The 26,080-nt window shown below is 45.8% G+C and overlaps 1 protein-coding gene across 4 annotated transcripts in view; it reads right to left on the reverse strand.

Moving 5' to 3' along the window:
* The window catches only part of XDH (xanthine dehydrogenase), a 107,721-nt gene that overhangs the window by 37,111 nt on the left and 44,530 nt on the right, over positions 1 to 26,080 (reverse strand). For all 4 annotated transcript variants that reach the window (XM_053306911.1, XM_053306904.1, XM_053306895.1 and 1 more), the window contains exons 10-18: positions 24,768 to 24,909; positions 21,137 to 21,229; positions 16,984 to 17,135; positions 15,516 to 15,609; positions 14,550 to 14,659; positions 4,592 to 4,776; positions 4,058 to 4,232; positions 1,938 to 2,027; positions 1,280 to 1,449 (exon numbers count right to left, since the gene is read on the reverse strand). In XM_053306911.1, coding sequence (XP_053162886.1) covers positions 1,280 to 1,449; positions 1,938 to 2,027; positions 4,058 to 4,232; positions 4,592 to 4,776; positions 14,550 to 14,659; positions 15,516 to 15,609; positions 16,984 to 17,135; positions 21,137 to 21,229; positions 24,768 to 24,909 — 1,211 coding nt within the window. The remainder of the gene's footprint in view (positions 1 to 1,279; positions 1,450 to 1,937; positions 2,028 to 4,057; positions 4,233 to 4,591; positions 4,777 to 14,549; positions 14,660 to 15,515; positions 15,610 to 16,983; positions 17,136 to 21,136; positions 21,230 to 24,767; positions 24,910 to 26,080) is intronic.

Raw genomic sequence — 26,080 nt, forward strand, 5'->3', positions numbered from 1 at the left:
AACCCAGCTCTCACGCACACACAACAGGGCCCTCTCAGTGCTTGCTCCTAGATTGTGGAAAAGGCCTGCTCAGCTTTGGCCCCCCAAGTGTTTTTGGGCTTCAACTTCCATAATTCCCAGCCACAGAGCCCATAGCCAGGGATTATTGGAGTTGTAGGCCTACATCTGCAGGAGGGCAGAAGTTGAGCAGCCCTACTTTGTAATATCCTCCTTCAGGAAGTCCACATGATTTCCTTCATTCCACTGGTACCTAAAGGCATCCTTTTTTGGACACGCCTTTGAATAGTAGGGTGATTTGCAATCTTCATTCACCCTAAAGTGATTGCTCTTTCTAGTTTTCCATTTTTTAATATTGTGTTTTATTATGCTTTTATTAAGGATGTGCACGAACTGGTCCGGAGGCCATTGTAGAGGCCTCTGAACCAGTTCGAACATGGCTCGGCTCGGTGCCTGGGGGGTGGTTCTTTAAAGGTGGGGAGTGCACTTAAGCCTCCCGCCGCTTTCTCCCCACTGGCACTCCTTTTTAAAAGCAGTTTTGGAGGCAGCAGCGTACCTCCCTGCTGTCTCTGCCCCCGTTTTTGGCCAGAAGTACTGTGTGCACGCACACATTGCACGTGCACGTCGGGCAGGTGGGCGCACGTTGTGCACGGGTGGGCGGGCGCATGTCAGGTGGGCACACATGATGTGCAGGTGCACACATTGTGTGTGATGTATGCACGGTACTTCTGGCCACAAACGGGGGCAGGGGCAGCAGGGAGGTACGCTGCCACCCCCAAAACTGCTTTTAAAAAGGAGCACTGGCAGGGGAAACGTGGTGGAAGGGGTAAGTGCCCCCCACCCTTAAAGAACAACCCCCTCCCTGTGCCAAACCATGGAGGCGTAGTTCCGTGCACACCACTAGCTTTTATATTGTACATTGCCTTGAAGCCGTTTGCTGAAAGGTGGTTTTAAAACACAAATGTACAAAAATAAATTAATGCACATGCACAGAGCTCTTGTTTAGCAGCTTGAGTGTGCTGTATAACTAGTCTTTACAGAGATGCTTCCAGCCCTCTATATTTTAAGCTACATCCACAAGTTGAAGCGGACTACACAGTTTTTTGGAACTTTTGCTCCAGCCCCAAAGGGCTATCATGTGGTTCAGTGAGTTCATAAGGATACCTTGTGCTTAGCAGGGGTCTTACAACACCCAAGTCACCCAACATACTCACTCTACCCACTATAATGGTCACTATTTTGCTATTAACACAGATCTTTCTGTTAATAAAGCATTGCTTACATCAACTTGGCATGGGCTTTAGTGCTGGTAACAAGTGTTAGGTAGAGTTCATTCTCATAGCGAGGTATATCATCACAATAGATGGCCTCTCCGCTTGCCTGCTTGGCAGCTGAAAGGTGAACCAAGGGCCGGCCTACCATATCTTCAATGGACTGTCCAGCAGGCACTTCCTGTAACAAAGGAACAAATCACGACTGGTCGTGTTTTCATAGGGCTGTTGGTCAAATGTGGATGCCAATATTCCTGGCAAATATTGTTTCTTTCAAAAATTGTAAAACATTCCAATAGAAGCAGTGGGGAGCACAGCACATACCACCCGAGGGCCATTGGGATTACAACCCATTCTGTGCAGAGCCAAGAGAACGAAGTGTAGCTAGGGGAGGGGGGGCCATGTTCGCTCCTCTCCCTGGCGGCTCCTGAGAGTATGAGAGACAATGAAGAAAATAGAGAGAGGTGGACCTGGGAGGCCCAAAGGAGCTGGGGGCCCTGTGTTCTTTGAAAACTCAATTATAGCTATGCCCCTGATTTATATATTCTTCACATGTTAATGACATATTGAAATTTTAACAACCACATGCCAAGATTTAGTAAAGGGTATTGGCATAGCCAGAACTGCAAAGAAGGATCAGATCTTGATCATTGGACCACTCTTACTTACTTGGAATAGTTGAACATTGTTAACAGGATCCTTGTGAAATAACTCAGTGGCACTTGCATACCTAGAGGGGACCTCATCACAAAGATTATTCTGGGGGGAAAATATGCAAAAACCCAATTTAATTTAACTTCTCAAAGTCAAAGTTAAGATCTTTGCATATAATTTGTGTAACAGTGACATTCATTCTTTTATGTACCAGTAGATAAAACTATGCAATTTGCAGATATAGTCAGGAAAGCAGCACTCTTTTGTGACAAGTCTAAAAATGTTAGACCTCCTAAGGCTACTATTTAATCCTTCACAAACTCTAAATTTTGCTCTAAATTTTGAGGATGGGGTGCTTTCCCTCCCCATATTTGTCACTTCCCTCATTCATTCTTCCACTGATTGATTTATTAAGTGCTGTCAAGTCAGTGTTGACTCTTAGCGACCACATAGATAAATTCTCTCCAGGATGATCTGTCTTCAACTTGGCCTTTAAGGTCTCTCAGTGGTGCATTCATTGCTGTCGTAACCGATTCTTCCACTACTTTGGGCCCAAATGACAACCACATACTCAACAAAGGTAGATATCAAACAAACAAGATCTTCATTTCTTGGGAAGGGTAAGATTCAGGGATGTGCACAAACTGTTTGAAGTCAAGCCATTTCACATGGAACTGGGCTGGTTTGGCGGTTCAGTTGCAAACTGAACTGGGGCCAGTTTGGCCCACAATCGAACCTGCCCAAGCTCGGTTTGATGCAAACCAATTCAACATGAACCATCTTGACATTGAAGGGGGAGTGGCTGGCAGTGGGGGAGCAGTGAGAAAGGTTGTTTAAAGTTCTTACTGGTTCCCTGCCACTCGTCATCCCCAGTATAGCCAAATGACCTGCTGGATTGCTCTTTAAACAAACCGCCTGCACAGTGGTGGCATGATTCTGGTCTCTGTGCATGCATGGAGGCCATTTGCACAGCCACACAAATTGCAATTTGGCAGCAGCGAGCAGGTAAGAACTTTAGACAACCATTCTTGCTGCTCCCCTGCCCTTTTACTTGTAAAAGGGGAATCCTTACTGGATTCTGCTTTACAAGTATTGCTGCCCAAACCACCAAACTGGTTCAATTAAACAGACAGGATCGGCTGGCCAGCACGACCAAACTGAACGGGTGGAACACAGTTCAGTTTGAATTATATTTGAATTCAAACCCAAGCATGTTTTGGGGTTCATGCACACCCCTAGTAAGATAGACACGATTTTCCACCATTTTCCCCAGTAGAGGCACTCCAGACTCCTTGAATTACCATTCTTTTTATACAGTTTAAGAAGTTACAATTTTGTAGATTAAATGCATATTGAAAATAATAGAAACACTGGAATAAGGACAGAGAAGGGTGCAACTCCCAATAAGTTCTTCATTGAGGAAATGGGCACGGAAAAGGGATTGTGTCATTGATCTGTCCCTGAGCAGATAACAGTGGCGTAGTGAGGGGAGAGGGGACCTGTGCTCACATACTAAACACACGAGGCCTCCCCACTTGTGGCAGTGCCCCCACCCCAGGGCAGTATGTGCGATTGTGTGCATGACACCCCCACTCACTCCCCCCCCATGTTTGCCTGCCCCCTCCAGCTCCCCACCTGTCATCACCTTCTACTCCTGCCACCTGGCTCCCAGCCCCATTCTCCTTCCATTGCCCCATCAGGAGTACGTGCACACCCTCCTTCCAACAGGTGGAAGCCCAGCTGTTGGGAGGAGGAGGAGCCTGGGAGCTGGGTCAGCAGCTAAAGGAAGCAGCTGGCGGCAGAAGCAGGAGCCCAGGCCAGGGGCAGTGGGGAGCTTGGAGGCAGCTCCTCCGCAGTGGCTCCCGGACACAGGGCGCAACCGGTAATTTGAACCCATCCACTCTATTATAGCTCCGCCCCTGGCCGATATTCTAATCTGATCTTTGTACCGTGCAGTACAAAGGGAATACCTAGGATACCAAGAACCTAAACAGTGCCAAACCGCCTACCACAAAGTCTCCCTCCGCTTGCATTGTTCCAGCTGCTACAGGCATTGCTAGAATTCAATGGGGAAAGCATCTGTCTCCACATTTGACATTTTCCTGCTTAATCTTTAAGATGATGGGAACACTCACATTGCCGTTGAGTTGTAGACTCCGTTTCTGAAGCACAGTGAGATAGAATTTAAAGAAGAAGCTGAGCACCAGGGTGCGCCGGAAGTCCACCATGCCACCTGGAACTGAAGGGGGCAGATCCATCTCACTTGCCAGCATGCGGCAAGCTTCCTGCAACAGCTTTTCTTCCCACTCCCTGAAGAGGAACCACACATACATTAACATAAAATACACGACATTTGTATTTCTGAAGCATTTTCCTTCCATGTGCTCCATATGATACAAGAGTCTAGGTTGTACTACTCATAACTTATATATCTGCATTGCCAACAGTGGCAATAGCAAGCAATAGGGTGACCAGCACAGACAATATGGGCAGAAACCAAATCTGGAAGGGGTCCTCCCATGTGACACCATTTCTGCTTTTCATGAGCTTCTTTTTGGATCCACACCTTACTGCAAAAACATTAAAGGGGCAGCACACAAGACTCTTACGGAGATGACCTCTTTGGGTCTCCCCATTCTACAATACAAGAATCTGGTAGGTTCTCTTACCTGCCAATAAGCCCCTGACAGGTTTTTCCAGCCAATACAGTTGTGGGAGCCATTCCTCCATAGCTCAGCTTAATCTCCTGTATTCGATTGGTTCCCTCTTGAAACAAGACTCTCATTCCACAGGTCACTATAGCAATGTCATCCTCTCTTCGAGACGCTTGCTTGAATGCAGAAAAATATTCGTCCTACAAAAAGAAAAGAAAACATTTGGCTTTGGCTTTTTCACTTTGATCAAAGGTGGGATCCATAGTAGCAGGACAGGCCAATAGTCTGTTTCTATGGACAGGTATGTAGAACTACAATTGGAAGGTCAGTTTTCATAATATAATTTCAAGACATGATGGGAGCAGAAGTTAAAGTGAGCAAGAGAGTGACAGAGTACCCAAAAGAATGCCAGTTGTTATTTAGAATATTTTTGTATGATTTCTCAACAAAAAGTGCACACAGCTGAACTTGTATAACAAAAGGAATGAAAGGATGTTTCCTATTCTCAAAGCTTAAAGAGAAACACAAAGGCAACAAGCAACAACCACTTGTGGGAATGCTAAGGCTGGATTGATAGGGACATTTGCTATTCCTTTGCTAAATGTAAGAGAGGAACACAGGAAGCGGCCATATACTGAGTCAGACCATTGGTCCATCTAGCTCAGTATTGTCTACACAGACTGGAAATAGCTCTTCCAAGGTTGCAGGCAGGAGTCTCTTTCAGTTCTACCTTGGAGATGCCAGGGAGGGAACTTGGAGCCTCAGATGCTCTTCCTAGAGTGGTCCCATCCTCTAAGGGGAATATCTTACAGTGCTCACACATGTAGTTTCCCATTCAAATGCAAGCCAGGTCAGACTCTATTTAGCAAAGGGGATAATTCATGCTTGCTACCACAAGACTTAACGTGGTGATTCTCTTTATTGAGCAGGGGGAGAGTAACTGGCCCTATCCACCCCCCAGCACAGTACCTCCAGTGACTGTTGCTGGTGTCTTTCTTATGTTTATTTTTAGATTGTGAGCCCTTTGGGGACAGGGATCCATCTTATCTTATTTATTTATTATTTCTCTGTGTAAACTGCCCTGAGCCATTTTTGGAAGGGTGGTATAGAAATTGAAACAACAACAACAATAAATATATTCTGCGAAGATATCTACAACAACAGCAACAATATTGACAATAAAATCCAGCCATCTCAGGTGCTTGGGAAGGACTCGATGTCTGGATAAAACAAACCAGTCAATAACACCTGTCTGACTGTGTAAATAAATAATAATAATAATAAAAATAAATGAACTGCATGGCTTTTGGCTTAAACACCTAACAAGCCTTCATAAACAACTATCAAAACAGTTGAATTATGTTTTGCAAGGAAGTGATATTGAACAATGGCTAACAACTGGGAAAACTCATCTCATAATGAAAGACCCAGCAAAAGGTGCAGTTCCAAGTAATTATAGACCGATAACCTGCCTGCCAACCATGTTCAAATTATTAACTGGAATAATAGCAGATGAAGTAATGCAACACTTATTAACTAATAAGCAGCTTCCAGTTGAACAGAAAGGAAATTGCCCGAACACCAGAAGCACAAAAAACCAGCTGCTGATTGACAAAAGGATTTTAGAAAATTGCAAGAGAAGAAAAACAAATCCAAGTGTTGCATGGATTGACTAAAAGAAAGCCTTCGACTCATTGCCTCACACATGGATACTAAAATGTTTAGAAACAACTGGTGTCAGCAATATTCAGATATTTATTTAAAAACCAATGAGAATGTGGAGTACACAGTTAACAATCAATGGCGAGACACTTGGACAGGTTAGCATTAGAAGAGGCATTTTCCAAGGGGACTCACTATTAGGAGTGTGCACAGTTTTGGTCCGGCACAATAGAAAAGACCGCCGGACCGGTCTGGCAGTCCGGCAGTCCGGCGGTGTGGCACGGTGGGGGACTGTTTCTTTAAGCGAGGGTGGTAGTACTTCCCCCCCCCCCGCCCGCCGTTCTTCCCCCTCCGGCGCTCATCCTTTGTAAAATCTTCTTGGGGCGGCAGAGTTCTTCCCTGCTGCCCCTGCCCCCGTCGTTGTTTGTAAAGGCTTTAATGAGACAAGCGCTAGCGGCGCGCATGCGCCCTCCTCAGCATGCACGCTTGTCTCTGACACCGGCGCGCGCGCAGCAGCATCAGAGACGAGCGCGCATCAAGGAGGGCGCATGCGCGCCGCTAGCACTCGTCTTGTTAAAGCCTTTACAAACAACGACAGGGGCAGGGGTGGCAGGGAAGAACTCTGCCGCCCCAAGAAGATTTTACAAAGGACGAGCGCCGGAGGGGGAAGAGTGGTGGTGGGGTAAGTACTACCACCCCCCCCCCACTTAAAGAAACAGTCCCCACCCCGTGCCGGACCGGGGGCCCACCGGACCATGCACACCCCTACTCACTATCCCCTCTGTTGTTTGTAATCACCATGACTCCACTTTCACAAATACTAAACAAAACAGGCCTCGGATACCAAACATCTAAAACATCAAGTAAAATCAACCATCTGCTGTACATGGATGATCTGAAGTTGTATGGAAAGTCCCAGTCAGAAATCGAATGACTGCTAAACACTGTCTGTATATTCAGTAGCGATATAGCAATGGAGTTTGGACTAGACAAGTGTGCTGCATTAGTAATGAACAGAGGGATAATAAGAAAAACAGAAGGAATAGAACTGCCCAATGGAAGCAAGATCAAGAACCTGGAAGAGAAAGAACATTACAAATACTTGGGCATTCTCCAGGCTGATAACATCGCACAGACTGAAGTTAAAAGAAAAATTGGAAGTGAATACATCAGGAGAGTTAGAAAAATCCTCAAGTCCAAACTCAATGGCGGGAACACCATACAAGCCATAAACACCTGGGCTATACCTATTATCAGATACACTGCAGGAATAATAGACTGGGCCCAGGCAGAGCTAGAGAAGCTAGATCGTAAGACCAGGAAAATAATGACCATCAATCATGTCCTGCACCCCCGCAGGGATGTAGATAGGCTATACCTCCCTCACAGCTCAGGTGGAAGAGGAATGCTGCAAGTCCATCAAACAGTAGAGGAGGAGAAAAGAGGCCTTGAAGAATATATCAAGGACAGTGAAGAAGATGCTCTTAAATTGGTCAATAACGAGAAACTATTCAACACCAAAGAAACAAAGCAGGCCTACAAGAAAGAACAAGTCAAGAACCGAGCAGAAAAATGGAAAAATAAGCCGCTGCATGGTCAATATTGGCACAATATAACTGGAAAACCAAACATCACCAAGACCTGACAAGAACAAGCACTAAGAACAAATGCAATAGGAGCAAAAGTCGAAAAATCAACAACAAACAGCAAGTGCCGCCTTTGTAAAGAAGTAGATGAAAAAAATGGACCACCTAATCAGCTGTTGTAGAAAATGAAAATGCAAAAATATTATGGGACTTCCGACTACAAACAGACAAACATCTGCCACACAATACACCAGATATAACTGCAGTCGAGAAGAAAGAAAAGCATGTTAAAATAATCGACATAGTAATACCAGGGGATAGCAGAATAAGAAAAAGAAATAGAAAAAATAGCAAAATACAAATATCTACAAATTGAAATTGAAAGGCTGTGGCAGAAGAAGACCAATATAATCCCAGTGGTAATTGGTGCCCTAGGTGCAATTCCAAAACAACTTGAAGAGCATCTCAACACCATAGGGGCCACAGAAATCACCATCAGCCAATTACAAAAAGCAGCTTTACTGGGTACAGCCTATAATCTGCAACGATATCTATAATAATAACAGCAGCATCATTGATAATAAAATTCAGCCATCCCAGATCCTTGGGAAGGCCTCGATGTGTGGATAAAACAAACCAGTCAATAACACCTGTCTGACTTTGTAAACAACAACAATAATAATACGTCATTAAAAGGTGCCTCTGCCCAGTTAGCAAGGGTTATAGAAGGTTTTATTAAATAAAAAAAATATGAAAATTACAAATAGCTTAGAACAACTTCATTATGCATTCAACACATCAGAAGACCATGATATTTCAAGTTTGTTCCCAATACACACCCAACCCCTTTGCAAATGCAATATGGGACTTGGAGGGCAACTCTTAAACATTTGGATTGTAGCAGTTCCAGGGGGGCAAAGCTATTATGGGGATCCAATTATTTGCTGTAGAGTAGCTGTGCCAGCGACTTGGCTTCAAATAATTTGAGCGCCAAGGATGTAGTAGCCTCATTTGGCCCAGAGAAGTTTCAAGATGTCAGAGGAGCTCCTTTGTGCGGTGAGGGCAACATGTTGACTGTGGGCCCTATACCACAGGTATAGGGCCCTATATGAAGTTAGCCCCTGCTAACTTGGCAAAGAGGCACATTTTAATGTGATGATTCTCTTTATTTAGCAGGGGAAGAGTAACTGGCCCTATCCAAACCCAGAATAGTACTTTCAGTGACTGTTGCTGATGTCTATCACGTTTCTTTTTAGATTGTGAGCCCTATGGGGACAGGGATCCATCTTATTTATTTATTATTTCTCTGTGTAAACCACCCTGAGCCATTTTTGGAAGGGCAGTATAGAAATCGAATGAATAAATAAATAAATAAATAAACAAACAAACAATCCTATTGTCCTGGATGTTTTGATATTTCAGTGTAACACCATTATTCATGAAGTTGTACAGATGCAAATTTTCACCCCGTCTATCCACTTTTTTTGCTTTACATAAGGGAACATAAAAGAGTTTCAGTGTTTAGGTAGTGAGATAAGACTGACATGTGCAAACAGACCTTTCAGGGGCTTTGAAAAGGGAAGTAGCGGAGACAACCCTGTGGCTTTATGGCTTCTGGGGCGGGGTGGGCGGAGAGACAGCACTGTGTTTAAGGTTTCAGGCCCACTTTGCCTTACTGTAAGTGACACAACCAGGTATAAAGCAGTAGGAACTGCTATGAGCTTGTGCACTGTTAGTTCAAAGTAAAATTTCTTGAAACCTGCAGGACTTCATGTCGTTTTATGTCAGCACAGCAGAGGGCGCTGCTAGGTCTGTGTAATGAATCATGGTTTTCAAAAACAAGACGCAGTACACAGTTTACATAGAAATAGAAAGGATTACATTAGCCTACTGTAATGAATAATGTGCAGGGTTTTTTTTAGTACTATTTGTACTGAGGTTTAGAATGAGTTGTCACACATTCCTGTAAAGCAGGCAAGAGATTCTTGCTGGAAAATATAAAATCTAGTTTTAGTTGCATTGGGCAGCATCCAGACTAAGTCATGGAATTAATGGGACAAGTTAGTCATGACTAACTTGCTTCATTGATTTCACTGGTGCTTAGTCATGACTAACTAGTCTGGATGCTGCCTGTTGTGAACAATTTCACATTGTCAGTGCAGACCTGAAAGGCACTGAGGCACTGTACTGAACTGAATTTCAGAGCCCAGAATCACTATGTTTCACAAAGTTGTGCCTCTCAATAAGTATGTGCAAGCCTTTCCTTAGAGCTGAGGGTCTCAACTCAGAGTCCCCAGTGGTTACTGGACTACAACTCCCATCATCCGCAGCCACAATGGCCTTCTGGAGACCAGACTGGGCCAAAGAACTGTGACAGTTTGCTTAAACACAACATGACATGAGGTTAATTTACTTGTGTGTACAAGTAGGTAGGTAGGGAAATGCACGGAACCACGGAGGTGTGGTCCAGCACTGGGGGAAGTGTCACTTTAAGGGGGGGGTAGTACTTACCCTTCCCGCCGCTCTTCCCCCTCCAGCGCTCATCTTTAAACAAACGTTTTTGGGGCGGCAGGTTTCCTCCCTGTCACCCCTGCCCCCATCGTTGGCTGCAAAGCTCTAAAGTAAGTAGAAGCTGGTGTTACGCATGTGCCCGGTACGGCACGTGCATGATGTATGCGGCGTGCGCTCATGATGTATGCGGCGTGTGCACTGGGGGCGACAACAGGTATGCGTGCACTGCGCCAGGCACATACTTAGCGCCAGCTTCTACTTACTTTAGAGCTTTGCAGCCAACGATGAGGACAGGAGTGGCAAGGAGGAACCCTGCCACCCCAAAAACGTTTGTTTAAAGACGAGCGCCGGAGGGGGAAGAGTGGTGGGAGGAGTAAGTACTAACCCCCGGCCTTAAAGTGACACTCCCCCTCGCTGCCAGACCAGCCAAATTCCGGACCAGTCCGGAGGCCTTTTCCATGGTTCCGGACCGGTCCAGGCACACTACTATAGGTAAGTACAAACTTACCTAGCTTAGGGGTCTAGTCATACGGCCAAACTAGAATCAACTCTTACAGCCAAACTAGATGGGGTTTACCCTTCCAAATTTACATCTAAAACCTGGTGAAAAGAAAAGGTTGCCAGAGATGTGTGATTCGGGTAGGAAAATTGTGCATGGGAAAAGTGTTTAAGACTGTCACTTCTTCCTCCCCCACTTCTTTATTCTAAATATTCCCTCCCAAGGGAATATTTATTTTCATAAATAAAGCAGCCATCTCTCTCTCTCTCTCTCACACACACACACACACACAGAGACACACACAGAGACACAGACACAGACACAGACACACACACAGGCTGCATTCACATGTAACGTGAAACCACAGTTAAATGGGGCAGAGGTTGGAATTTGTGTACATCCAAATGTGTTAAACTGCAGGTTCGTGGCAAAAGTGACCTGTGGTTTCCCTCACACCAAACACCAATTTGAACCTTTGTTTTTTGTGAGTTTCACTGCCCCAACCCAAGGTTTTACAGAGGCAGCATTATGTTCTAAGGTGGACACTGCCATAACCACCTGTTCTGCTCTGTTTCTGGAACTGTAATAATAGAGAGGGTTGCCCAGACCTGCCTGGGATCTCACCCGCTCCATGCCTGCAGCACTTCTTGCTGGCCACCACTCCAAGCACTTGCCCCACTCCTCCTGCCTCTAATCTAATGAAGCAGTTGCCTGGCAACAGGGCAACAGTTGCCTGGCAACAAGCTTGTCAGCCTGTCAAATGGCAAAGTCACAGAGGGGCATGTCCTCTTCCCACTCTGCCCCTCGTTTCCCCCTCCTGGCAATCAGAAGAGAAAGGGGACAGGAAGGCAAGATAGGTACTGTGTGCTTTGCTCCCTGAAAATGAAGTGACAAAGATGTTCATGAGCACATGCAGTTGTGGTGGCAATATAAATAGGGCAACCTCGTTAGAACACTGGGACAGTAACGTATAGCAGGCCAGCAATACTCAGGGTCAGGTTTGAAAGCCAGCCGCACCCAGGAATTCTTGAATGGCTCAGGTCTATTTTGTGTACAATGACGTTGGGGAAGGGGGCCCCAGCCCCTTCCCCTTAGGTTAACGCATGCAATCTCTAGGCTTACTCATGAGAAGGGCCATGCACAAGGATCAGCATTGCCTCCAGAGAAAGGATAGATTGCTCACATGTGATGAGGATGGATGCTGCTCCTGAGAGGATGGGTCTCTCATGAGAGTGGAAGTCCATGGAGATATCCCTTCATAGCTCATGAGAAGAACCATCCAGGGGGATCGAAAACAATCAGTAATAATGTGTGATGAAAGTCCTTCTCTCCTGGACCACTCTCTCATAAGAGTGTTAGGTCACAGAGACATGCATGAGGGCTGGGAGGCAGGTGTGTTTATTATGTGTGAATTGGGCCCTATACACAGAGCCTATATTTATCCATCTTTTCCCACACCAACAATCTGTTCAATTGAGGAAAACACTGCAATCTCCCCAAAGTTACTGTAACTTGAAGCAGTACTAGAAGTTCTCTTCACTGTGATATACTGCTTCTTCAAAATGGACTTCACAACCAAACATTCATACTTTAAACAACAGATAAACAACTCTCCGCCCCCCGCCAATTAGACCTTCAATGTGTCACATAATAGCCAGAAAATAGTAGATACAACTTTTTTCTGGCTTGTATGTGATGCATTGGAGGTCTAATCTGCAAGAAAAAAGCAAGGATCTGTTGTTTAAAGTATGAAGGTTTAGTTGCAAAGAGTAGACTGTTCTGAAGAAGCAGGAAATTGCAGTGAGGAAAACTTCCTAGATTAATTTCTTCTAAGAGGAATTATCCTAACTCTACTCATTTTCCCCCATCAAACAGTACCACAAATAGCAAATAAATGTTTTCATAACAGCTTAGAAGAAGCAAAAATAATTGTTTTTTGAACTTTGTGCATTTATTTGATCTTTCTGTGCTGCAGGTCATGAGGTTTCAGAATTCAAGATCAGATAATATGGTGTGGCGAATTTCTAGCATGAACTTCAGTTCTGGTGGATTTTTCACAGACAGAATAATTCAATCACTTTGTCCAAGCATGATTTTCCTCACCAAGGGTCAGCAGGGTAGAAAATCATTTCTATCCTTTAGGAGAGGAGGATCCAATTACATCTACAATTAATACACAGTAACAATTACAAGCCACTAGATCATCTCTTAAGCGGATAGAAGGCAGCTACAATAATGGTTTTTTTAATTGATTATTACTTGGAAAGCAGAAGCCAGGCAGAGGAACAATTGGAAGATTAGATTACATGGTACTAAAAGAAGGTGCAAACCCTTGCTCAACTGAGTCATTCTTACGTTCAATGGAGTAAGAAGTTGACTCATGGGGTTTTTTTTGGCCATCTTCAATCAAATGATTGGATTTTTAAATTAGCAAATGTTAACAAAATTTCTCATGCTTAAAAACCCTTTCATAGGTGTTTTCTGGACTATGAGATTTGCATTAGTTAAAGCATTGCAAAGTGCAACAGAATTCTGCAATGGTTTCAAACCAAGGGTTAAGGGTTGTTCAATGCTTTGTTGTAGGCTGGTGGCCATTCATATTTTCCACCCACTGCACATGTTTTCCAGGCAGGAGGTGTCCATATTCTTCTTGAAACACATTTATCTGCCCCTGCTCCTGCTGCATTTGAGCCAATGAAGTTGTTGCGGTGGGGGTGGGGGGTGACATGACAACCTTTCTTTTAAAAATAATAATTCTCGGCTGCCTTGCACAAATCAGTCAGCAGGGGGAAGCACTATTCCAAAACAATGTCTTTCATCATTGCAGCCTTGCAAAAGCGATCCTGGGTGGAATTTTTTTTTTTAATCCAATGGCAGAGGCCATAATAATAGGAGGGAGGAGGTGGAGGCAGAGAGGAGGCGATCGCTCCTCCAGTGAGGGCGAGGTGACAAGGTGGCCATTGGCTGGGCTGGACAGTGCTCCATCTCTGTCCGGTGACAGCAGAGCAGCAAGCAATGGGGAGTGGGAGGGACAGAGGGTGTGATCAGCAGCTGAGGCTCCTCTTTCCCCACTTGCTGCTGGGTGGATGCCGGGGCTGGCTCAGCAACCTGGCTGGGGAGGAGCTTCCTGCCACTCCAAGTGCCTTGATCCCCAGCTGGGAATGGAGCGCTCGCTCTGCTTAGGGTTGCCTAAGAGGGAGCGGGTTCTGCCATCCTGTCTAGCCCAGCCCAGCCCAGCACTCAACTGGCTCTTTCAGCCTCTGCCTGCCCCAAGTGCAAGAAGAAAGAAAAATTTGACATGAGTGGCAACATTATTTCAGGAACGGGCGGAATGGGTCTGTAAAAATTGTCGCAGTGTGATTTGAACCATCCATACCACACAGCACTGCAATGCATAAACATCGGGGGAAGCCTCCTAAAAATGCAAGAATACAGCTACTTTCCTGCAACGCATTTACAGCGCTGTAGGGGTGCAATGCAGCAATAAAATCCAAAACAGGGCATGGGAAATACCAACGGCATCTTGCTGACAGTACAGTGAGCACAATGTCAAAACACTGGCAATATGGAAGGACATTTAGGGGACACGTTGCAAATCTGTGGCAGCACGTAATCTGGTAAACGCCATAGTGTCTCAGTGCATAAGTCACCGGGGAGATGTGTGACACTCTACCTAGCCTTCAAAACAATACAGATTCTAATTTATCCACCTTACCTTCCTGCTGTAGGGAATCTCCACTGAGAGCAGGATTTCCTGAGGCTTTAGCACAGTCTTTCTATAGCCAGTAAAGAAGTTTTCGTCCATCTTTATAGTCCTGCTGCCTTCTGCAAAGGAGGAAATGATAGTGCAGAGTAGATGCAGTGTGTAAGTAAGCCATTTCCCATTCTATACTGGCAGTTGTTCATTTTTAGGAGTGTTGCAGGTGCTTTATCTCCACAAGGGAAGACTACAAAGCTTTACTAATATGGGAATACATTCAGTCTAGTGGTTACAGTCGTACAAGGGAAATAGGGATGGAGTATTCCCATGGCTCTTTTTCATCTCTTTCATCTCACACGGCAATTGAAATCAGTTTCTCTTTGCACAATTAGGATCCCCGGACAAAGAGATTAAGGGTCCAAACTACATTGGCTCATTGGCTTTGGTCTACATACCATGCCTCCCAGGTTGCTTGGACATGTCCCTACACATTCACAGGCATGTCTCTGTTTTCACCAGTGACATGTTGGACGGTATGCATGTTACAAGAAATGCATCACTGTTCTTGCATATGTATTGGTTCTTGGGTTAAACAGGAGCTATGGGGAACAGCCGATCAGAATTGGGACTGTGATGTGCGGGGTGGGGGAGTATTTAACACTTTTCCCTTGAAGCATGCTTGTGAGCTTCCCTGATGTACCTGGTTGGCCACTGCATGAGGCAGGATGCTGGACTAGATGGGCCTGGGGCCTGATCCAGCGGGCTTTTCTCAGGTTCTTATGGTCCCAATGAAAAATTACACCTCCAAAGTGACTGTTGGAAATAATCTGTTGGTGCCAATAGAAGTATAATGGGAGGTGGGGGAGGTGATTTTCTTTCCAAGTATGATTTTCTTGGTAGGGAAGAATGGAATACCTCTGCCCAAATGCCATTAGCCCAATCCTGATTTTCCCTTTCCCCTGCAACTTTATAGTGGCTTACCATTTGACACCAAAGTCAATTTGCTCCCACTAGCCATCAGCACAGGATTGAGGTCAGATATTGGACTTGCAGTCATGATATTTCCTCCAAGAGCCTGCAGAGAAATGGATAATGTGCAAGGATTCGATATCAGCTCAGAAGACAGCAATAAAATAATTGTTTAACACTTTCTTCAAAGAGATAGCTATGTTAGTGGCCAATAGGTCATGAAAACTTAAGCTACAATAAATTTGTTAGGTGTTAAGGTGCCACAAGAAGCTTCTGCTTTTTGTTTGGCGTGTCACTGAATTATCAGATAGACAGAAATGTGATGAAGCCAGACCTGATGAATGGCCTGATTTTGTATCACATATATTAAATTTAAACTCAGGTGCAAAGTTCTCTGTGGTAGCAAGAAAAGGATGAGTAAATAGCTGCTCCTTCAAATGGCGCAGCGGGGAAATAACTTGCCTAGTGAGCAAGAGGTTGCCGGTTCAAATCCCCGCTGGTATGTTTCCCAGACTATGTTTCCCAGACTATGGGAAACACCTATATTGGGCAGCAGCAACATAGGAAGATGCTGAAAGGCATCATTTCTTACTGCATGGGAGATGGCAATGGTAAACCCCTCCTGTATTCTACCAAAGACAACCACAGGTCCACTGGACTGTGGTCACCAGGAGTCGACACCGATTCAAGGGCACAACTTTACCTTACCTTGTTAATTTGCTGTTCATATACATTGCTAACTATTATTCACAAATGGGATTGACAACACTAAAAAAAATACCCAAAACTTTAAGTTAGGATGAAGCATAATCCATCTGAAATTAAATCCTGGACAATGTGTTGTATTCAGGCACAATGAATTATCTTTGCACTGTTTCTTTAAGTACATCCCCGGTCTCTAAGACTCCTCCTCCCTTCATTTCCTATAGGTTAGGAGATATTCTGCTGCAGGCCTGTGTTTTGCCACTCTACTGGGGAGCCATATATATCCCTGTTTCATAGCTCTGTTATGTAGGGACAACTGAGACAGTGGGTACATTGCCTGGAAGCTGCCAGCTGCCTCCCCTGCTATACTGGGCACTCGGCTGGTTGTGATCCCAAAGCTGCCTCTATCCCTAGCAAGAAGAGGCAGCACTTTAAGACAGACCTGTTCACACTAGGATCGGGGCAGCCCTATCTCACTGAGAAGGAGCAGCTCTGCCCATCAGGCTGCACCTGCAAAGAACAGGTAGACATGGCAAGCCAGGTTGGGCGGGCAGCCAGGTGGTGGCAAAAAGAAAAGAAAAAAAGGCAGGCCCCAGGGTCAGCATTAATCTTGCTATACCCCTGTTATCAACACCTGTACGGGACCTGAATCAGGAGGAAGATTCAACCCACAGATTCACAGGTAAGAAGATTCACTTGCTCAATTTGAATTCTCTTTCAGTTGGGTTTCTTGCTTCTCTTCGCCTTTCAGTCTGTACTGCTTGAAAGCACTTACAGCAACATTTCGAATCTGAGGCCCTGCAAACCATCTCAGTTGTTCTAGGACAGCATGGAACACCTCGGATTTATAAGGTGGAAGCTGGGCTACAGCTTTCCGCAGAACCTCTTCCGTGTGGCTCAGAGTGCAGGAGGCGCCAAACCTGATTCCTGGAAAAGCAGAGATAACATACATTCCTGGGATGAAAGCACTGCCCTTTGGCACTAGCAACTTGGAGTGATTAAGATCTTTATTTCAATTCCTCCGATAAGACCTGTCAGAAGAACCAGAGAGGCTTTTATTTCCTTCACCTACTATCTTAGTGTGGAGGGGTTTCCCTCCTCTGGAGCATCAGGGGCTACCACAGTTGGAGAGGGTGTTTTGTCAGCATGCCAGTATTCGATCTTAATTGCCAGACTTAGGTTGCAAGCCTATGCATACTTACCTAGAAGTAAACCCGCCCCATCACATTCGGCAACACTCGATTCCAAGTAAGCATGCATAAGGTTGCATTGTTATTAGATATGCCAATTTTTGTGTGAGCCATGAGCAATCAGTTATAATACACACATATGCACGGAAGCCCTATTCATACATTAGCCTGATTCAGATGTTATTTAAAGGCCCCACTGTAGCTGTGTACAGTGAGACAAAGAGGGAGGATGGGCAGCATCACTCACCTGCCCGACCGACTGCTCCTGGTTTCAGTGGGGCTTATCTGATGAGGGAAAAGCTCTCCCCATTATGGCAGGCACATCCTTGATCACAAGGGTGGATCGACCCACCCTCCCAATGACCAATGTGCCTGCCATCATAGGGAGGGCTCTTGGCTCTTCAGTCAAGCGCTGTCATAACAGTGAGTGGTGGGACGTGCAGGTGAGTGATGCAGTGGGGATGAGACTTCCTCCCCCTTCCTTCCACTGTACATGGCTACAGTGGGGCTTTTTAATAATGCCTGAAGGAGGCCAGTGGTGCACCTAGGTCATTTTGGAGCCTGAATCTGAAGGACTTTGGAGGACCCCCACCGGCCGCGAGGCCCCCCCTTTAAACAACAAACAAAACAAAAAAACCCTGCCACTGCCATGCAGCACCAATCTTTGCCATTTGCCATTTTGTCAATCTTTGCCATTGGGGTGAGGTGAGCCAAACAGGCCTCCCCGTGGCGCTCCTCCTCCTCAGACCTCCCCTTCCCCATGGGTGGCCACGCTGCTGGGCGGCACCACGAGCCACCCCACCTGGCTTACCAAGGTCTGCTTGGGGCAAGGCTGGCAGGGCTGTGGTGGCCACTCCCAGCTGGGGGAGCCTCATCCTCTCCAGCAGCTGCAGAGGAGGAGGAGGAGGAAGAGGAGGAGCAGGCAGCCCCTTGTCAGAGGGGAAACATGATGAGGCACACCCAGATTGACATCAGCTGCTGTGCCCATCACCGCCATCACAGGGGAGGCCTGCTCGACTCACCACCCCACCCTCTGACACATGGTGGTGAAGAAAATGGCAAGGGGCAGTGCAGCGGGACAGCAGCAGGGTGGGTGCAGGGTCCAGGGCAAAGATTGCCTCTGAAGGAGGCTATTATGTCCATTAGTACAATCTTCATACAGTGTACACACAGTTAGGGTTGTCTCAAATGCAGGCACAGCAATATAGTTCTTAGCTATGTCCTGCATTTCAGGGGGCCTGTACCCATGTTTACTTTTTTAGATGAACAGGTAGTGCCATTCACACAAAAGCATGTATGAGCATACAAACATCTGAACACAGGTATAATACAATGTCTGAACAGGGCTTCCCAAAAAGAAAGTGGCCACTTTTGGACATAACACAAGACCAGAGGCAACTGTGGCAGAGGTTCCAAAATCTGGCCGTCCAAAGGTTTCATCACTGAGCAGCAGGTTGGTTTTAGCCCCCAAACCTGAATTGAAACCTGTGCTTACCTTTAAGTTTCACCACCAAAACCTCAGGTCAGAAAGTGGCATCATGTCATCCCAAAAGCTGCCAATGGAGTCCAACCAGAGTTGAGGGTAGGAAGCCCCTCCCTTCCTCCTACTCCATTGGCTGCCGTGGCTTTCCTTCATGCATCCAAGGAAGGCGGCACAGCCAGTGCCTCCCTCTTTGCAGTCTCCCAGACTGCAGATCACAATTGCTTGGGAACACATGGGTGGGGCATGGAGGCAAACTGCAGGTCTGTTGGACAGACCTGTGGCTTGCCATTATGTGTGAAGGTGGCCAGTGTGCGAGTTATCGGTGTACACTGTACCACCAAATGGTGATCCACTTCTCATCATGAGGAGGAAGTTTATTTGCAGTATTTTGCTTTGCTTCTTCCTGGCAATCAAGTGTCCATTTGCTGTCTCATCTCAGATTTCTGCTCAACCAATGCAGCGCCTGTGGGGCATTCTTTTGATTAAGGATGGAAATTTGAGACTGACACACAAGACACTGGATCTCATGGCATGTCCCGATGGACAAGGGACTATTCCTTCACAGGGAAAAGGTATTCTGCAAATGCTCAGGACCACATTGCTCATAGAGCTAGTTTAAACAGCTTCATTTCCCTTGCAGATAATGAAAATCTGCATATGACCAGAAGGAGCCTGAGGTGTCAGATTTTTAAAAAGAAAAGAAAAATGTTGGCTTCAGGTTGTTGGATGAAGCTCAGCAGAAATTTTCTCTGGGAAGACTTGAGATGGAGTTTACTCATACTCATGGTGTGAGAGATTGGTAGGATTAGGATAGGGAATAAATTTTCCAGTTTGGTCATATTGGTACCAGCCCTGGATATTGTTTTGGTTTGATTGTCTTTTTTTGGATTAGAATGTGATTTGGCTCACATTTAGAAATGATGTTCTGCAAGCAACCTATGGCTGTACATCTTGTTCTCTCTGTGCTGGCAAAGTGTTGCCTGGGTTAGGTAGGTTTATATGTGGGAGACTGACCTGCCAAGCTGAATCTAACACACCTGTCATTAATGGTTGCTTGCCATGTTTGGAAACCTCCTTATTCTTAAATTCCCAGCCAGGCAGCAAAAACAAGGAGGTTTATCAAACCTGTCATTATTCACAAGTCATGCAGGCCTATGTATCATTTATACCAGGCCTGCTCAACTTAGGCTCCCCAGTTGTTTTTGGACTACAATTCCCATAATCCTCAGCCACTGTGGCCAATAGCCAGGGAATATGGGAGCTGTAGGCCAACATCTGCAGGAGGGCCGAAGCTGAGCAGCCCTGATTTATACCCTGGTGGGGAGGACCATGTGAAATGCCTTGGAGCTCAGGGCCTTGGTCTGAGATCTGTCTCCAGAACCTGAGTCACTTCACTCACTACCTTATGGCAACAGAGAAGACTCAATTTCTCATGGGCAGTGATGGCAGCAGGAAAAAAATTGACAGAGGGGCATAGAAGGGGCAAAGGGCATTTATGGGTGGACAAACTGTGTCTCACATATTAGATTTCTGGAAAAGAAATGGGATGGGTGGGGGACAAGCCACTGGTCTGAGGGGCATTTGTCCCCACCCCACCCCCACCCCTGGAACTGCTCTTGCTCTTGGGCAAGGGCATGTTTCTCTAAGCAGGATGATGATGCTCGGAGGGTCTGGTGCTATTGTGGCCAGCAAACCCTCTCTCCCATTTGCATGGGTCTTCCCTCAGGTAGGAGGGGCAATTTCCCTTCAAGTATCTCTCCCACCTTCTGTCAGCTCCATGTTCCACTTGCTTCCCTTTGTCTTTCCCAGGGGCTGTTTTGATGCTTAGCCTTGGTTATGCCAGTGTGGCCCTTCTGGCCTAGCTCTACTTACTTACAGATGAACCAGCTTCAGCACAGAGCTGCCAGAAAGCCCCAAGCACTGCAGCCACAAACACCAGTTCTCTGTTTTACTAAATATTGTATAGCCAGTATCCCGAGAGGGGGAAACAGGTTCCGCTGCTAATATTATGCAATGAACATTTTAACCAATTGTTGCTCACTAGACTTATGCAACTTTACCAGTAATTTCATCATAAATTGCACACACAGGCACAATCAGTACCTTTTGGCCCCAAGAACAAAGAAGAGGATCCAAGGCAGGGAGACTTGCCCACCATATCAATATCTCTGGAATCCTTTGCATTGCTGACAAGCCTTCCCTTGCATGTTCCTCACCCGTCCCCTTAGGCAATCAACATGTTGCTACTTACTTACCCTCCTCTGTGTGCTGAACAGAGTTCATTTCTGGGATCCAAGCTGGTGCTATTATCACTGGGTACAGCATGTTCTTTAACCTCATTTCAATTCCTTAAGGAAACAAAATCCAGTGAGGTCAATACAGACATGGCAGACAGCCAATGTTAGCAGGTTTCCCAATGAAAAAGCAGAGCTGTTATGCAACCGCCTCAGGCCCCCTGAAGTTAGTTTTAGTGACAGTATCTTATATGGACTCTTAGGGCCCTCTGCAAAGCAATCTATCCACTACTGACCAGTGATGGGATTTCCATTGGCTTGCAAAAAAAAAAAAAATTGAAGGAGCAGACCCAAAGGGATTTCCCCTCATACTCAGCAATGTCAATAAACACTTTCAGCACATGATGTACGTACATGCTGTTTTGTTTCTTATGGGTATTACTACATTCTAGTGAACATACATAGTTAAACACAGTGGGAGGGAAGGAAAACCTTGTGATTGTGATGAATACTTTGCAGATCCGGGTGGGACAGTTTTCAGGACAACTCATTGGTTAGACTACCATCCACCCTTTGCCTGCAATGTGTGTTATATTAAGAAAACTCCACAAACCTTTGAGAAATACAAAAGCAAACCTGTAGGGTTGTGCATTTTGGTTTTTTTCTGTTTTGTTTTTGGCCCAAATCCAAAACACCCCCATTTTGTTCTTTGTTCGAAATCAGCCCATCCGAAACACCCCGATTTTGCTCTTTGTTCGAAATTGCAAAATCCGAATCCGAAATGTTTTGGATTTTAAAAAATGGCACCAGGGCAAAACTAGTGGGTGTGGGTGGTAGCGCCCAGTGGGTGGAAGCTACCCTCCACATTTCAGAGGAACTGGGCAAAGGGCTGGTTTTTGGTGAATTTTTGAAGTTTAAGTTTTTCCCCATAGGGAAAAATGGAGGTTTCAGCAAAAGTATAGCTTCATATTGGGGGGAAAGGGGTGGCCCAGAGAAGAGTTGGGTGGGTGGTAGTGCCCAGTGGGGGTAAGGAAGCTGCCAGAATTATTTCAAGGGAATTGGGCAGAGGGCTGATTTGTAAAGATTTAATGGAGTTTACGCATCTTTAAAGTTCTTCCCCATAGCGAATGATGGAGGTTTCAGCAGCCCCATAACTCCACCGGGGGGGGCACCAGGGTGGCCCAGAGCGAGTGGTAGTGTAGAGCATAGAGGGTGCCAACCACTCCCATGGGTTGCTAACCCATGGGGTAGTGGGTTCTGTTGTTTCTGAGATGGTTTGTGTGTAGATTCTCTGGTAGCATATGAGAATGGATTCATGGTTTGTTGTTGAAAGTCTTTTATGCTGCTAGAGAATCTACACTCAGAACACCTCAGAAACAACAGAACCCAGCACCCCATGGGTTAGCAACCCATGGCGGTGGTTGGCACCCTATGTGCACTATAACACCCTTCACTCCCAGCCACCCCAGTGCCCCCCCCCGGTGGAGTTATGGGTCTGCTAAAACCTCCATTATTCCCTATGGGGGGAAACCTTATGTGTAAACTCCAACAATTCCTAAGAAATTAGCCCTTTGCCCTATTCCATTGGAATCTGGGTTGTGGCAGGCACCCCTTGGGGCAACCCAACTCACTGTTTTGCTCCTCAGACCCCCTTTCTGCCCCAAATCTGCCCCAAAGACATGTACAGTAATTCTTTGAAAAACCAGCCCTTTTTCCAATTCCTTTGGAATCTGGGTGGCAGTAGGCACCCATTGGTGCACTACCACCTGACCCACTCTTCTGCCCCCCAAGCTCCCTTTCTGCCCTGAATCCACCCCAAATAACATCAACATTACACATCAACAACACCAGAGCTTTGCAAAGAACCAGGCAGATTTCCAAAGGTCATGCACATCCCACCCCACCCCCCAGAAATTCAATTGATCTACACAACAATGAAATGCACACTGCCCCACTGGCCAATTAGGGTAAATGCACACTGCCCCACTGGCCAATTAGGGTAAGTTTTACTCTTAAATTTCCTTAAAAGGAATAAAGAGCCAATTGCCAGCAGATCAGCCCATGCTTTCGCTGGCCAATCTGCAGGCTAGAAGGACTGGAAATTCAAACAGATGTCAAAACTCAAAATGGAGACTGAAGGAGAAAGACTTTTCGCGATTTCAAAATGGAGTTCCGAAACAGCCGAAACAACAAAATGTTTTGTATCTGAAACAGGGATGTTTGGGCTACAAAATGTTCTGTTTTGAGCATTGGGTGTTTTGTTTCAGTTACAAAACAGCCAAAATGGCCAGTTTTGGGCACAAAACGTTTTGTATCCAAAACAAAACGCACATCCTTACAAACTTGCCATTAATCTGCACTGGAAGGTGTACATTACCCATGAACTTGGGGTGTTTGGGGGGGGCAGGTGGGGCAGGCATGGACTGTGCTCATGTTTTTAACCAGGCACCCAGACTGCCATGAAAAGGAAATGGTCTCACAGCTTTTGGGTTCATTTCACACAGACTCCACACACTATTATGAGCATTGTTAACTCCAAGTTTCACAGGGTGGCGAGGTGGCCTCTTTTATCCTAGGGAGTCCTCTTTATTTTGAAGGGCTGTCTGGGATTTGTGCGGTTGGTTCTTCTGTCTAGGATGGGGCAGTTGGCAAGATTCCGAGTGAGGACATAGGGGGCATGTGCCTCCTCACCTCCTCCTCGCCACCTCTCCTCCTCCTGAACCTCAATGGCTTTTGCCATCCTTGCTCGCTGGCCACTGTTGCCCTGATATCCTTGAGGCTGTGTGCCCCTGGGTTAGAGGCTGGCTGGGTACCACCTCTCCCAGTGATCTACTTCCAGAACTCCATGGGAAGCACCCACAACACCCCCACTCTTCCTTCCATCCTCCACAGCTCCATCCAGCATTTGATCTATGGGCTGTTTCATGGTTTCTTTCTGCCTCCCCCACTTGAGCTTCCTTTGCTGGTTTTCCACTCCTGCCCCCAGTGTGAAGGTAGGAGGAGGATTACTGGCCAGAAGCCATCATGTTCCACCACCAAGTAGTAGTAGTAGTAGTAGTAGTAGCAGATGCTGGGAGAAGGAAATTAGTTGCTTGGGTTCAAGACTGCATAAGCAGGGATGTCTGGGCAGGCAGGATAGATTAAAATAGTTAACATAATTAATAAGAGACAAACGTTTTGGGTGGTATATAAATATGTTAAATAAAAGAAATAAACATATACAGTTTTAGGCAATTTTGTATCCTCCTGTCCTTTTTGCTGGCCAAGTGTATCTACCACCCTAAGGTTTCAGTGGGCCTTCAGTAAACTGCCCTCCACAAGCCCCTCCTTCCTCTGTGGGCCCTGAAAGACTCACACCACACCACCAACACCACTTGAAGGTGATGGATACAGTAACAGAGGTAGCCTCATGGATCAGCAGTGAGCCCTCCTGCAGGCTCTGAACCTCAGCAGTTGCCCAGTGCTCCCAACCCCCAACACGGGCCCTGATCATGAGTTATTTTACCTCAGAGCAACTCTTGGCTGAGCTCTTGAAGGTAAACAAAAAGAGAAGGAAGATGTGAAATCTTGACCAGTCATGCATTTTTTGCCAGAATCCATTCCTGTAAGCATTGTACTAATGAAAAATATAATGGAAACACCTTCCTCTTACCCACTTCCGTGTTCCCGACCACAAGTTTGGCACTGGGGTATTGAGCTTTGAGAGCCACCAGTTCCTTGAGCGTTGAGGGCTGGAACCATGCCACACGCTCGCCTTTGAAGCACAGCTGCTTCCGAGGTTGGTTATTGTGAGTCTGTGAAAACAAATCTTACTGTTAGAATATATGCATACTGATCTTCAACAACAACAACAACAAACAACAACAACATAAACATGTTCTCAAGGTGGTTTCCAGAGTAAAAGGAATGAGAAGGTGGTTCCAAAGAGGGCTCACAGTCTTAAAAGAAACACAAGAGAGACACCAGCAACAGCCACTGGTGGAATTTTATGCTGGACTGAACAGGGATAGTTGCTATCTCACTGCTAATATAGGAGAACCATTGCTTTAAAAGCTGCCTATTTGCTCCATTAGCAGGGATTTAGGGTCTCACTGCAGTAATGATAGGACAACAAGCAAAAGATCTCTGCTCTGTTTAAATTTGTGCTGTGTCTATGCTAGACATTTTATGGTTGAAACCACAGGTCATTATTATAATAAGCAGAAAAGAAGGGAGAGGCTACAAATTAATTGCTATTGTACTTTTGTGTTTCATACACAGGGCTCTGTGGTCGCCAGGAGCTGACACCAACTCAATGGCACACTTTACTTTACCCTTATGATTGGTTGTTGTAAACCATCCAGAGACAGAAATTTGGGGCGGCCTTCAAATTTGAATAGGTAAATAAAATAATTACTCTTAAAAATTGCTAGGCAAAGCAAGACTGTATCCAAGAATCAAACTACAAATTACAGTGTGCTTAGCAACTGAAGCAGTGCCCCACCCCCCGGTGGATTGGGCATATAAATGGTGTTGGGCCATATGCAGGATAGTGTGTTTCTCTATGGCAGTGATCTTCACTAACGTTCAAGCAGTGGCCACTTTGGCCAAAACACACACACACAATGTTAGAAGCCATTTCCCCAGCATACTGATCTCCGTACAATGCTGGGTTTAGTCCACTGCTCAGGGTGGGGATGAGGCTTTGAGAGAAAGATGACCTTTTGAGCCCCAGAGACATCTTGGAAGGTATACACAGAATGCTGGGAAATAGAGTCACAGAGCTTTATGGGGAAAGCACTGGAAAGAATCACACTTCCTAGTACCTCATGTGTACCTTCCAGGATGGTGCTGGAGCTCAAGAGAGCCCTGTTTCCCTGAAAGAAGCCCAGCAGTGCTGGGCAAAGTGCAGTATTGAGTAGTGAGGATTGTTCCCTTCGCACAGTGCTGGGAGGCTGTGTAGAATATTTGTATTTGGCCAAACAA

The sequence above is a fragment of the Hemicordylus capensis genome, chromosome 1 (assembly GCF_027244095.1).
Source record: "Hemicordylus capensis ecotype Gifberg chromosome 1, rHemCap1.1.pri, whole genome shotgun sequence".
Classification (NCBI taxonomy): Eukaryota; Metazoa; Chordata; class Lepidosauria; order Squamata; family Cordylidae; genus Hemicordylus; species Hemicordylus capensis.